At 40.9% G+C, this 13,493-nt stretch overlaps 1 protein-coding gene across 1 annotated transcript in view; it reads left to right on the forward strand.

Annotated features, from left to right (window-relative positions):
* dnah5l (dynein, axonemal, heavy chain 5 like) overlaps positions 1–13,493 on the forward strand; it is a 352,990-nt gene that overhangs the window by 97,347 nt on the left and 242,150 nt on the right. The window contains exons 20-26 of the mRNA XM_068006271.1: positions 506–645; positions 962–1,113; positions 1,713–1,920; positions 2,720–2,807; positions 7,006–7,129; positions 9,438–9,616; positions 13,380–13,472. Of these exons, the coding sequence (XP_067862372.1) occupies positions 506–645; positions 962–1,113; positions 1,713–1,920; positions 2,720–2,807; positions 7,006–7,129; positions 9,438–9,616; positions 13,380–13,472 (984 nt within the window). The remainder of the gene's footprint in view (positions 1–505; positions 646–961; positions 1,114–1,712; positions 1,921–2,719; positions 2,808–7,005; positions 7,130–9,437; positions 9,617–13,379; positions 13,473–13,493) is intronic.

The raw sequence follows: 13,493 nt of genomic DNA on the forward strand, positions 1-13,493 counted from the left end.
TAGTCGTTGTTGTTGTTGTTGTTGTTGTTGAAGAAGGTGCTATATAAATGTTTTGTTGATACAAGGCACTTCTTTTCCTAAAGAGTGAGGGAGTAATCAGTGGTGGAGTCCAGCTGGCCAACTCTCGTATACCTCTGAATGGCTAGTTATAGGGTAGCATTGTTTGAGGTTTGGGAGCAAGTCTGATGCTCACTTTGGTGATCAAGGAATGATGTGTGCACTTATGTGCACATTAGGTGCAAAAAAACCTAAAAGAGAAATAAAAATAACAAAAGAGAAGGCAAACAATGGTTTGGGATATCTGCATTTCCTAACTGACTAACGATGGCTAATTGGATGCTATAATGATACTGATGATTTAAAACATATGCTGCTAGATTCAATAAGGCCTAATTGCATTGTTAAATTTAATTATATGTATTAATGAATAATATATTCCTCATTTTATTTTTGTTGAATTGTGTATTTTTTGATTTTTGACACTGTGCTATTATTCCAAAAACAGGAAATCTTTGTGAATTTTGATCCAGCTGTGCTTGAGGTACTTTTAGAAGCAAAGTACTTGTATAAATTGGGACTTGAAGTGCCACAAGCAGCTCTCAACCTATGTCTAAAAGAGACAGAAATTAAGCACCATTATTTAAGGTCAGTGTTTCTTTTAAGTTTGAAGTCGATGTTCCATTATTTGAAAGAGCAAAAGGCAGAAAAATGGCTGATGGTTAAAGTCATACTTCATGAGCAAGTTCAACTGATATATTTTAGGAGGCAGCTGGATGATTGCTTTGTTAAAACAAACTAAAGTTCAGCTTTAGTTTCTGGCCATTCCGTTCTATGGAGGTACAATCAGAGTACACTGGAACGACTGTAGATTTTCATCCTCAATCACTGTTGTTATTTGGTTAGAATTTGTTCTTTTAATGTGCTTTATGGTTGACAAGTTAATCTTTTTGTTTTTCTGCAGCATTCAGGAACTTTTAAATAACTACCAAAATGTGGTGAACAACATCCCATTGATTATTCAACCACTGATGAAGTCTTTTATTGGCCAAGTGGATGAAGCTCTCATTCCTGGATTAACTATGTTGTCTTGGACCTCTTTAAACATTGAAAGATGTATGAAACCAGATTTTTAACCAATTTTTAAAAAAATTAAGGAGTTTAAATGGAATTAATTGCTCTTTTTTAATTCCTAGTCTCCATTTTTATTTCCTCCACTTTCTATTTGATTCAATACCATACACCATTCATCACCTTGAAAAGCACAAATGGCAGTTTCCCAGGTCATTGGCGGTGGTATTCTAAACATTTATTAAGATGTGGGAATAAATTTTATGGATGGCAGGTGGAATTTTCCAACAGCATTTTAGGTCTGATTTTACATATGGTGGGATGTGTCCTGCTGCCGGGACCTATAAATTTGGCATCCAACAATCTTACCCATTTCCTGCTGGAAACCAACATTTGATTTTCTGATCAGGCCTCATGTCTGCATAACTTGCTCATACAGATTTTGAGTGAGAGTTTTAATTGGCAGTCAGTCTACATAGAAATGAGGTGCTTTTGGAACCCTGCAATATTTCCCAATTTTCAGGCAAAATTTCAAAAAGTGGGGAAATTGATATGTAATTTGTAGATTCAACAGTTCTAACATTTGTTGTAAAATGTTATAATGTTTTCTTAAATTGTTTGCTTAATTTTCCTTTCAATTTTAGTCATAGACAGTGTGTACAGCTCACTGACTGAGCTGGAACAGGTGGTAAAGCAAGTGTCTGACACATTGGAGTGTAGGATTGAGAGAGTTCTACATGAAATATCTCTTACTGCCCTGGTTGACCTCACTGAAGATGACCTCGTGGAAGTGCCAGCTTTTCTAGAGATGACTGAGAATATTGTTGGCTCAGCTGGACAAGCTTTGTCTAGGTATGTTTCAATTCAGATAACATTGGGAAGAACTATTAGATGACATATATGTATGAATTCTGGCAAGGGATGGATAAAATTTGCAATTCTAGACAATTGTCTTTCTTCCCCTTTTTTTACTTTTCTACAATCAAATGTTAAAATATCATAATAGAATTTATTAAGCTATTGTATTTTTTAAAGAAAACATACCTTTTTGTCATTTTTATTTTCCCCCCTCCATCTCTTCTGAAGGTGTTGTCTCCCACTGGGTTAGAGCTCCATTGAGAATGATCGTCCACTGCTAACTTGCTCAAGTTGCCATTTTTCCTTATAAGCTTAGACAATGATGTCAGCAGCTCATTTGATAATATGGGTTGGGTGAAGGTGAACAGCATTGCCGAGCTCAATCCTCACCAACATCCATAAGCTTTCCAATAGGCGTCACAGAATAGTAATCCAGATCAGGAACTGTGACAGATTCACCATTCTCTATTCCAAGGCTGCTGAGACCAATTGTAATACTCCTATTGACACCTGGCTAAGATCAGCTAATACAGCACAGACAGGAAATTGAATCTTGGACCTTCTGAGCTATATAGTTCTGTTAAATAATGTCTTTGGCAAGTGAACCACTTGGGGGAGCAGGAACTATTATTTTTATTCATTAATGTGAAACTATACACATAAATTAGCTGCTGAATGAGCATATTGGTTTGTAAATTGCTCAATTAATATTAAAAATAGCCTAAGTGGTATTTGGGAGGAAATGCCTGTTTTCTTCTTTGAATGAAAACATATACTGACTCTCTCCATGCAGACAGAGTCGACAGGTGGAGCGTTCTACATTTCAGTTAATGGATGCATTGACACAAAAACTGAAACCAGCAGAACAAGCCAATCTTCAGGTAATTCCTATTGAATGGTTCCAACATTGCTGCAGTGTACTTTCAGATAATTGTTTTAACTTTTTAAGTGTTCATTCTTCATAGAATTATTGAAAGTAACGGCACAGAAGGAGACCATTCGGCCCATCGTATCCGTGCCAGCCGAAAAAGAGCTATCCAGCTTAATCCCACTTTCTGGCACTTGGTCCGTAGCCCTGTAGGTTACAGCACTTCAAGTGCACATCCAAGTACTTTTTAAATGAATTGAGGGTTTCTGCCTCTGCCACCCTTTCAGGCAGTGAATTCCAGACCCCCACCACCCTCTGGGTGTGAGAAAAATTCCCCTCAGCTCCCCTCCAATCCTTCTACCAATTACTTTAAATCTATGCCCCCTGGTCACTGACCCCTCTGCTGAGGGAAATAGGTCCTCCCTATCCACTCTATCTAGTCCCGTCATAACTTTATGTACCTCAATTAAATCTCCCCTCAGGCTCCTTTGTTCCAAAGAAAACAACCCCAGCCTATCCAATCTTTTCTCATAGCTAAAATTCTCCAGTCCTGGCAACATCCTCGTAAATCTCCCTTTCTAATGCAATTACATCTTTTCTGTAATGTGCTGACCAGAACTGTATGCAGTACTCAAGCTGTGGCCTAACCAATGTTTTATACAGTTCTATCATAACCTGCTCTTATATTCTATGCCTTGGTTAATAAAGGAAGGTATCCCACATGCCTTCTTAACCACCTTATCTACCTGTCCTGCTACCTTCAGGGATCTGTGGACATGCACTCCAAGGTCCCTTTGTTCCTCCACACCTCTCAGTATCCTCCCATTTATTGTGTATTCCATTGCCTTGTTTGCCTTCCCCAAATGCTTCACCTCACACTTCTCTGGATTGAATTCCATTTGCCACTTCTCTGCCCACCCGACCAGTCCATTGATATCTTCCTTTTAGTCTACAGCTTTCCTCCTCACTATCAATCACACGGCCAATTTTTGTATCATCAGCAAACTTCTTGATCAAGCCCCCAACATTCAAGTCCAAATCATTAATATATACCACAAAAAGCAAGTGACCTAGCACTGAGCCTTGTGGTACCCCACTGGAAACAGTCTTCCAGTCGCAAAAACACCCATCAACCATTACCTTTTGCTTCCTGCCACTGAGCCAGCTTTGGATCCAACTTGCTACTTTCCCTTGGATCCCATGGGCTTTTACTTTTTTGATCAGTCTGCCATGTGGACCTTGTCAAAAGCCTTGCTAAAATCCATACACCACATCAAACGCATTACCCTCATCGACCCTCCTTGTTACCGCCTCAAAAAATGCAGTCAAGTTAGTCAGACATGACCTTCCCTTAACAAATCCATGCGGACCAACCGTGATTAACCCGTGCCTTTCTAAATGATGATTTATGCTGTCCCTAAGAATCGATTCCAATAATTTGCCCACCACCAAGGTTAGACTGACTGGCCTATAATTACTCAGTCTATCTCTTTCTCCCTTTTTAAAAATTTCAATAATTTCTTCAAACCATAATTTTAAATAGATATAAATTCCAAGCAGTTAATCCTGAAAAAAATCCTAATTTTATTGTTTTGTTGTGGAGACATTAACATTTAAAAACGGGTACGTTAACCAGTTATGAGGCAGCAGTGACTTTTTCCAAAAAGCAGTTTTGACAGATTGCAGTCAATTTAGGAAGAATTTAGCTTTAATTGTCTCTACAGTGAAGAAGCATAAAGGCTGGCTGTACTTAAAGTAGATAAGTCACCCGGTCTGGATGGGAATGCTTCCTAGATTGATGAGGGAAGTAAGGGTGGAAATTGCAGAGGTGCTGGCCATAATCTTCCAATCCTTCTTAGATATGGAGGTGGTGCCAGAGTACTGGAGAATTGCAAATATTCAAAAAAGGGTGTAAGGATAAACCCGGCAACTACAGGCCAGCCAGTTTAACCTCTGTGGTGGGGAATCTTTTAGAAACGATAATCCGGGACAAAATTAATTGTCACTTGGGCAAGTGTGGATTAATACAGGAAAGCCAGCATGGATTTGTTAAAGGCAAATCATGTTTAACTAACTTGATTGAGTTTTTTGATGAGGTAACAGAGAGGGTTGATGAGGACAATGCAGTTGATGTGTATATGGACTTTCAAAAGGTGTTTGATAAAGTGCCACATAATACGCTTGTCAGCAAAATTGAAGCCCATGGAATAAAAGGGGCAGTGGCAGCACGGATACAAAATTGGCTAAGTGACAGGGAACAGAGAGTAGTGGTGAACAGTTGTTTTTCAGACTGAAAGAAGTGATGTTCCTCAGGGATCAGGTCTAGGACAACTGCTTTTTTAGAAAACTATTAATGACTTGGACTTGGGAGTACTGGGCGCAATTTCAAAATTTTCAGATGACCCAAAACTTGGAAGTATAGTAAACCGTGAGGAGGATAGTAATACACCTTTTTTAAAATTCGTTCATGAGATGTGAGCATCGCTGGCAAGGCCAGCATTTATTGCCCATCCCTAATTGCCCTTGAGAAGGTGGTGGTGAGCCCCCATCTTGAACCGCTACAGTCCGTGTGGTGAGGGTTCTCCCACAGTGCTGTTAGGTAGGGAGTTCCAGGATTTTGACCCAGCGACAATGAAGGAAGAGCGATATATTTCCAAGTCAGGATGGTGTGTGACTTGGAGGGGAACGTGCAGGTGGTGTTGTTCCCATGTGCCTGCTGCACTTGTCCTTCTAGGTGGTAGAGGTCGCGGGTTTGGGAGGTGTTGTCGAAGAAGCCTTGGCGAGTTGCTGCAATGCATCTTGTAGATGGTACACACTGCAGCCACAGAGCGCCGATGGTGAAGGGAGTGAATGTTTAGGGTGGTGGATGGGGTGCCAATCAAGCGGGCTGCTTTGTCCTGGATGGTGTTGAGCTTCTTGAGTGTTGTTGGAGCTGCACTCATCCAGGCAAGTGGAGAGTATTCCATCACACTCCTGACCTGTGCCTTGTAGATGGTGGAAAGGCTTTGGGGAGTCAGGAGGTGAGTCACTTGCCACAGAATACCCCGCTTCTGACCTGCTCTTGTAGCCACAGTATTTATGTGGCTGGTCCTGTTAAGTTTGTCGTCAATGGTAACCCCCAGGATGTTGATGGTGGGGGATTCGGCAATGGTAATGCCATTGAATGTCAAGGGGAGGTGGTTAGATTCTCTCTTGTTGGAGATGGTCATTGCCTGGCACTTGTCTGGCATGAATGTTACTTGCCACTTATCAGCCCAAGCCTGGATGTTGTCCAGGTCTCGCTGCAGCAATGTCCTGGAGCTGAGATGATTGGCCTCCAACAACCACTTCAAGAAGACACAGACAGCCTGGTGGAATGGGCAGTAACATGGCAAATGAAATTTAATGCTGAGAAGTTGGGGAGTGATACATTTTGGCAGGAAGATTGAAGAGTGGCAATATAAACTAAATGGTACAATTCTAAAAGAGGCGCAGGAACAGAGAGACCTCGGGGTAAATGTGCACAAATCTTTGAAGGTGGCAGGACACGTTGAGAAAGCAGTTAAAAACGCATACGGGATCCTTTATAAATAGAGGCATAAAGTAAAAAAGCAAGGAAGCTATGTTGAACCTTTATAAAACACAGGTTCAGCCACAGCTGGAGTATTGTGTCCAATTCTGGGCACCGCACTTTAGGAAGGATGTGAAGGCCTTAGAGAGGGTGACAAAGTAAATAAAGAGAAACTGTTCATTGTCAGAAGGATCGAGAACCAGACGACACAGGTTTACAGTGATTGGCAAAAGAACCAAAGGTGACATGAGATAAAACTTTTTTACGCAGTGAGTAGTTATGATCTGTATGCGCTGCCTGAAAGCATGGTGGAAGCAGATTCAATCGTGGTTTTCAAAAAGGAATCGGATACACACTTGAAGGGAAAAAAATTTGCAGGGCTGCGGGGAAGGAGTGGGAAAATGGGACTAACTGGATTGCTCTTACGAAGAGCCGGCGTGGGCTCGATGGGCCAAATGGCCTCCTTTTGTGCTGTAACCATTATATGATTATATGATTATATGATTCTAAGTTATGCTTTCTTTTTTATGATTAACCTGTTATTGTGATCACCATTGAACATTATATTTATTAAACTTTCGCTATGCAGTTGAGCAATTGAAAGGAGACATTCTTTTTTATTCAAGTTCCTCATTCTACTTTCACATTGGCTTGTGTGCAGGATGCTTATGTATGTTTGCATCTTGATACAAAACAAAAAACTCGCTGTCAAGAATGCTTACCCTGCTGCTACTATAACCTGATGGGACAACTTTGTCAAAAGAATACTGATGCCTTGGTGAAATGTAAGTGTTTAAATTTGCATCGTGAAAGGTACTTTTTATAAACTTCCATTCTTGTAAAGCTGGTTTCATATGATTTTTATCCCAGTATAATTGTGTAATATAAACAAACTATGGGGTTGATTTTACAGTCCTGTCACTGTGGTGGTAGGACTTCTACTCCTCAGGCGAACCAAGTGCTACTGATGCAGACACTTGACCTCCCATCAATATACAGAGTCAGCTTACTTGAATAATTAGAAAGTTCTCTCTGCGCACATTGGCCCATGAATAGGAGACGCACTGATGGAGGGGGCATGATATCTGGTGCGACCTAACTTTAGGACTGTTGGGAAAATTTAAGGAGATGCAGTCACTTAAAGGATAGTGACCGCAGTGGAAGCATAAAACCTTCCAGCTGTGGAAAGGCTGAAAATAGTTTTTAAAAAAATATTTGACAGCCTTTGGAAAGGGAGGGAGGCAGTATGCAAAAAACTGGCAGTGCAAAAGCAAACAAAGGCAATCCCAATGTCGAGGTACAAAACAGAGCTTGTGGGCAACTGCAATTCTGACCTTGTTTGATGTCTGGGGAAGCAGACACTGTGATCAATTAGATGGATGTGAGTAGGAAGCACCTTATTTAACACTCTAGAACACACTCTCCCCAAAATGGTAATGCACCATGCCTAGCAGAAAGTGGCCCCCATGTTGAATGCTGCGTACAGTATCTGCAGGACCTGGAAACAGATATGTGAGAAGATGGCATACTTGGCAAGGTAAGAGTATCCAACAGTTCCATGTACCATGGTCTAAGATTACATGCTACAAAATATTTCCTGTCAATCTGTTCCACATTTAATGCTTACCTAAGCTAAGACCTTGCATAACCTTACAGTTCTTTCATTGCATCTCATGTGTACCATACTTCTGCAGGACACAAATTCAAGCTGAATCTTACAATCGAAACCCCTGTTCCACTCACGTCTTCCAAGGAGCTTGCCCATCAAATATTCAGCAGGGGTACAAAACTGGCAGTGGCAGATTGACCGCCCATTAATCACCCCGCCCAAATTTTCTTTCCGTTTCTTAATGGGGGAATGATCCACTCCACCAAATTACTGCCCAGGCAATGAAAATGAAAATCTACCCTATTTTTTTTATTTGTTCTCTAGATGTATGTGACTCTGGCAAGGCCACGTTTATTGCCATTCCTAGTTGCCCTGAGAAGGTGGTGGTGGGCCTTTCTCTTAGACTGCTGCAGTCCTTGTAGTGATGGTGTTACCACTGGGAATTCTGGGATTATGACCTGAGCAATGATGGAAAAACACAATATATGTCCCATTCAGGATGGTGCGTGACTTGGAGGCTAACTTGGTGTACCAATGACTTTGCTGCTCTTGTTTAACTAACACCCAAGGCAGGCTTCAGATTGGGCATATGGCAGCTATTGCTTGTAGAAATGCGGTGACATTGGGCATTTGTGTTATGCTATTCAGTAGAAAGGTGAAAGTGCTGCCTATGCCGACTGATTTAACAGTCGCCTGTTTAATCCACGTATGAATAGCACATTAGCTGATGTTGCAATGCTCACTGGGAATGAGCCACAAACATAACACTATAGGACAGTCTCATCCCTAATTTGCAAATTGACTACAGTTGTCTTTGCTGCAGATGGAAAACTGGCTCTCTGCTGACCCAGAGCAAGCTCAGGCAGTTGTCCTTGGCCTTTGAGAGTTAGGTATACTAAGGTCTGCAAATGTGTTTTGGTGCTTGCTGATCTCCCTGGCATGCCTTCTTTCATCTTGTGCCACCTAAACCATGAAATACTGTATCTGAGGCACTTTAAAAGCAATTGACTTTAAGGAGTAACAAAAAATGGCCTTACAACTTTTTATCAAGAAAATATTCCAAATAAAAATTTTATAAAGATGAGAACAAATGTTCAATAAAACAATATACTAAAAAAGCCACTGTGAACATCGCAGAAAATTCTTTGCCAGTTTAAGAGTTCCTTCACCAATGGAGTTTACCTTGCCCCCATTCCAAATGGAAAAAGAACAAACCTGGCACAAATCAGCAAAATTACACTACATGCTCATTTAAATATTTCTGCACAAAAATTGCGGCCTTGTTGAGGCTAAGGTATAAAATGGATGCGAGCACATTAAATGCAGCAGTTTGTGGAATTGCAGTTCAGTAGAAAGTGACACAGGGCCTATTCTCCCAATTCTGCAATTTCCCTCCACAAATGCACTCCTGGCAAAATCGGCCCCTAAGCAATTTCTATCTCTTGATCTGTAGAGTGTGTGACATTTTGTAAATATGTGTGCAGGTACCAAGTTATCATTGGATGCTATCAAACGGCGTTTACATGTTACCAGCTCTAAATACCAGGCTGCAAAACCATTTCCTGGTGGTGGTGTGGAGGCACCAAAGGCTCCATTCTTCAAATCTAAAATTGTACTGGCCATTCCGAGTGTTGTCATGCGACCAAGTCTGGAGGATATTCAGGTAATTACTTCGTAGTAAAATGGAAAATGATTAATTTGGTGTAAGGGGTTTTGTTTCCAGGGCTTATCGTAGGTCAGCCAGTTATGTTTTCCTGAGCTGCCCTGCCCGCTGTGCGGTTTCGAATCGCTTTCCCCTTCCTGATTCTGAGCTCAGGACTTATCGAGTGGTAATAAGGACAGACGAACAGACCAGTGGATTGGTGCAAGGTAAACCAATGTTTATTAATAAGAAAACTAAACTACTAGGTAAACAGTATTATACAGAAGATAATGTAACACCCTTATTTAAAAAGGGTAGTAGGCAGAAGGCTGGAAATTATAGACCAGTTAGCTTAACATCTGTGGTGGGTAAAATTTTGGAGTCTATTATTAAGGAGACAGTAGCGGAACATTTGGATAAACATAATTTAATAGGACAAAGTCAGCATGGCTTTACGAAGGGGAAGTCATGTCTGACAAATTTGCTTGAGTTCTTTGAGGATATAACGTACAGGGTAGATAAAGGGGAACCAGTGGACGTAGTGTATTTGGACTTCCAGAAGGCATTCGACAAGGTGCCACATAAAAGATTATTGCTCAAGATAAAGAATCACTGGATTGGGGGTAATATTCTGGCATGGGTGGAGGATTGGTTATCTAACAGGAAGCAGAGAGTTGGGATAAATGGTACATTCTTGGACTGGCAACCTGTAGCCAGTGGTGTTCCGCAGGGGTCGGTGCTGGGTCCCCAACTCTTTACAATCTATGTTAACGATTTGGAGGAGGGGACTGAGTGTAACATATCAAAGTTTGCAGATGATACAAAGATGGGAGGGAAAGTAGAGAGTGAGGAGGACATAAAAAACCTACAAGGGGCTATAGACAGGCTGGGTGAGTGGGTGGAGATTTGGCAGATGCAATACAATATTGGAAAATGTGAGGTTATGCACTTTGGCAGGAAAAATCGGAGAGCAAGTTATTATCTTAATGGCGAGAAACTGGAAAGTACTGCAGTACAAAGGGATCTGGGGGTCCTAGTGCAAGAAAATCAAGAAGTTAGTTTGCAGGTGCAGCAGGTGATCAAGAAGGCCAACGGAATGTTGGCTTTTATTGCTAGGGGGATAGAATATAAAAACAGGGAGGTCTTGCTGCAGTTATATAAGGTATTGGTGAGACCGCACCTGGAATACTGCATACAGTTTTGGTCTCCATACTTAAGAAAAGACATACTTGCTCTCGAGGCAGTACAAAGAAGGTTCACTCGGTTAATCCCGGGGATGAGGGGGTGGACATATGAGGAGAGGTTGAGTAGATTGGGACTCTACTCATTGGAGTTCAGAAGAATGAGAGGCGATCTTATTGAAACATATAAGATTGTGAAGGGGCTTGATCGGGTGGATGCGGTAAGGATGTGTGAAACTAGAACGAGGGGGCATAATCTTAGAATAAGGGGCTGCTCTTTCAAAACTGAGATGAGGAGAAACTTCTTCACTCAGAGGGTAGTAGGTCTGTGGAATTTGCTGCCCCAGGAAGCTGTGGAAGCTACATCATTAAATAAATTTAAAACGGAAATCGACAGTTTCCTAGAAGTAAAGGGAATTAGGGGTTACGGGGAGCGGGCAGGAAATTGAACACTAATTTAGATTTGAGGTTAGGATCAGATCAGCCATGATCTTATTGAATGGCGGAGCAGGCTCGAGGGGCCGATTGGCCTACTCCTGCTCCTACTTCTTATGTTCTTATAAAAGGAATCGCTATGGATGCAATACAGTCTTACACTTAACGGGGTGGAAGAAACGGACACATTGAGGGAAAATTCTAAAATCACAATTTTAGCAATACCCCTTTAACTCCCACCCTTACACCTCGCTAGGTTGTCTTGTGGCGGCCAGAAAAAAAAATAATGCTCACCGGTGAAACAGATGAAAAAGGCCTGGCCCCTGTGTCCTGCTGCTGCCGTCGACATGTGGTTGACTGGACGGCCTTCCTTCTTGGTTGCTAGCAGGCAAGCAGGACACTGGGCCAAGGCGAAGAGAAAGAGCGAGAGGTTCTGGGATGCCCCCAGTTAATTTCGCGCCTCATCAGTTTGCTCCATTGTCCGATTTGGGCTGAAAACGTAAGACAAAAGGGGTCCCGATCTTGGCCCATTTACATTAATGGCCGGTACCTGTACTGATCTGTTCCATAACTGCTTTCCATTGTTCCGAATGTTCCTTAATGGGCTACCTTTTAGTCCTGGAATTTCTCCTGCTCGAATTTTGATGTGTAGGCCGGCAACGTTGATGGCTTGCCTCAGGGCGTGAATGCAACTGCATTGTTCAAAGAAACCTGTCTGAAACACGGAGCCTGCCAAGCTGTTAGAGAATGCTGCAGGCCTTTGGCCATGTGTCTGACCGCAGCCATTTTGAAAGACCCTGGATTTTTTAAAACACAGTCACACCAGGGTTTCTTTAATAACTCCAATAAATCTTCGGGGGGGGGGGCGGTGGAAACATGTGAAATTTTGGGAACCCCTTCATTCCCTGGTAACAAATTATAATATTTAGATGCTGTGGTATTCCCCTCTATTAGTAAAATAAATCCCAACATAATTGCTGAAATAACTATGTGGTACAATACTACCTCTGGTTTAATCAGATGATACACAAGCAGGAGCCAATTGCCTGCCTCTGTCTGCCATCACATCCAAAGGCAAATAAAAGCAAAAACAGTAATCCAAATACAGAAAGATACAAGAAATGTTTGTATACTATATATCAAGCAGAATAATGCACTTTGGTGTACATTCCATGTCATTTGTGCATCTTGGGATTAAATAATATTAGTAAACTACTCTAATTTTACTCTTGAAATTCATGCCATTATCTCAACCCCAAGATGTTTTACAATCTTGGTACAATCTCCAGCTGGTGTGTTATCCTGTATAATATACAAATGTTTTAAGATGCATATTTAAAAATTATTTAGGCTTAGAGGGATTGGTTGGTACAGTAGATTAACCCATTTGTCCGTTCACCCCTGGGACCTGGGTTTGAAGTCTCTATTTCAGCTATAGGGATCATCCTATATGGAGGAGCCTGGAGTATCTCCACCTAGTTCCTGATGGGTATGGCCCAGTGCAAAAGTTTATCACAAATTGTACTGAATTGTTTGTTTTTCTTGGGTCATAAAGGTGACTGGAATGGGAAATGAATAACAATTGCATTGGTTGGGATTCTAAACCTTGGATTAAGATCCATTAAGCTAGAAATGACTTGGTGATCTTAGAGGATGAATGTTAAATTAATTTATATGATGCTCCTCTACTTTTTAACAGAGGTTATTTTAAATTGATTAATATTCTTGTTTAAATAGTTGATAGAGTAATGTCATATGAAATTGTTAAATGTTCATCTACTAATATAGTCAACAGTAACTTCCAGCCTATTGTTGCAGCAGAGCAGAGCAGAGGAAGCTTTAGTGTATCTGATTCATATTGTACCTCACTTGGTGTACTGAATACTGACATTGGGTACCTAAAGCAGAAATAACATCCTGTTCCACAGCTTTGACATCCCTTGCTCTGATAAGTACAAAATTTAATCATGATTTTTTTTTAGGACGAACAGGCCTAGAAATAATATACTATTAGATGTAATTAAAAATATATAACTTAGATCCTATTTTCCACAGATTAGATATGTATATCAAATATATAAAATTAAAAATTATATTTTCCAATCTTATGTAATTTATAGTAAATTACAAAACAGCGTTCTATTATCAATTCACATTTTATTCTACAGTCTGTCCTTAATAGAGTTGTGAACATAATTCTATCCATGTCAAAGGATATTCCTCTTTGGTCCTTTGCCTATCTTCATCTGAAACAACAGCAGGTAATCACTATCTTCCACTGT

The sequence above is a fragment of the Heptranchias perlo genome, chromosome 2, assembly GCF_035084215.1.
Source record: "Heptranchias perlo isolate sHepPer1 chromosome 2, sHepPer1.hap1, whole genome shotgun sequence".
Lineage (NCBI taxonomy): Eukaryota > Metazoa > Chordata > Chondrichthyes > Hexanchiformes > Hexanchidae > Heptranchias > Heptranchias perlo.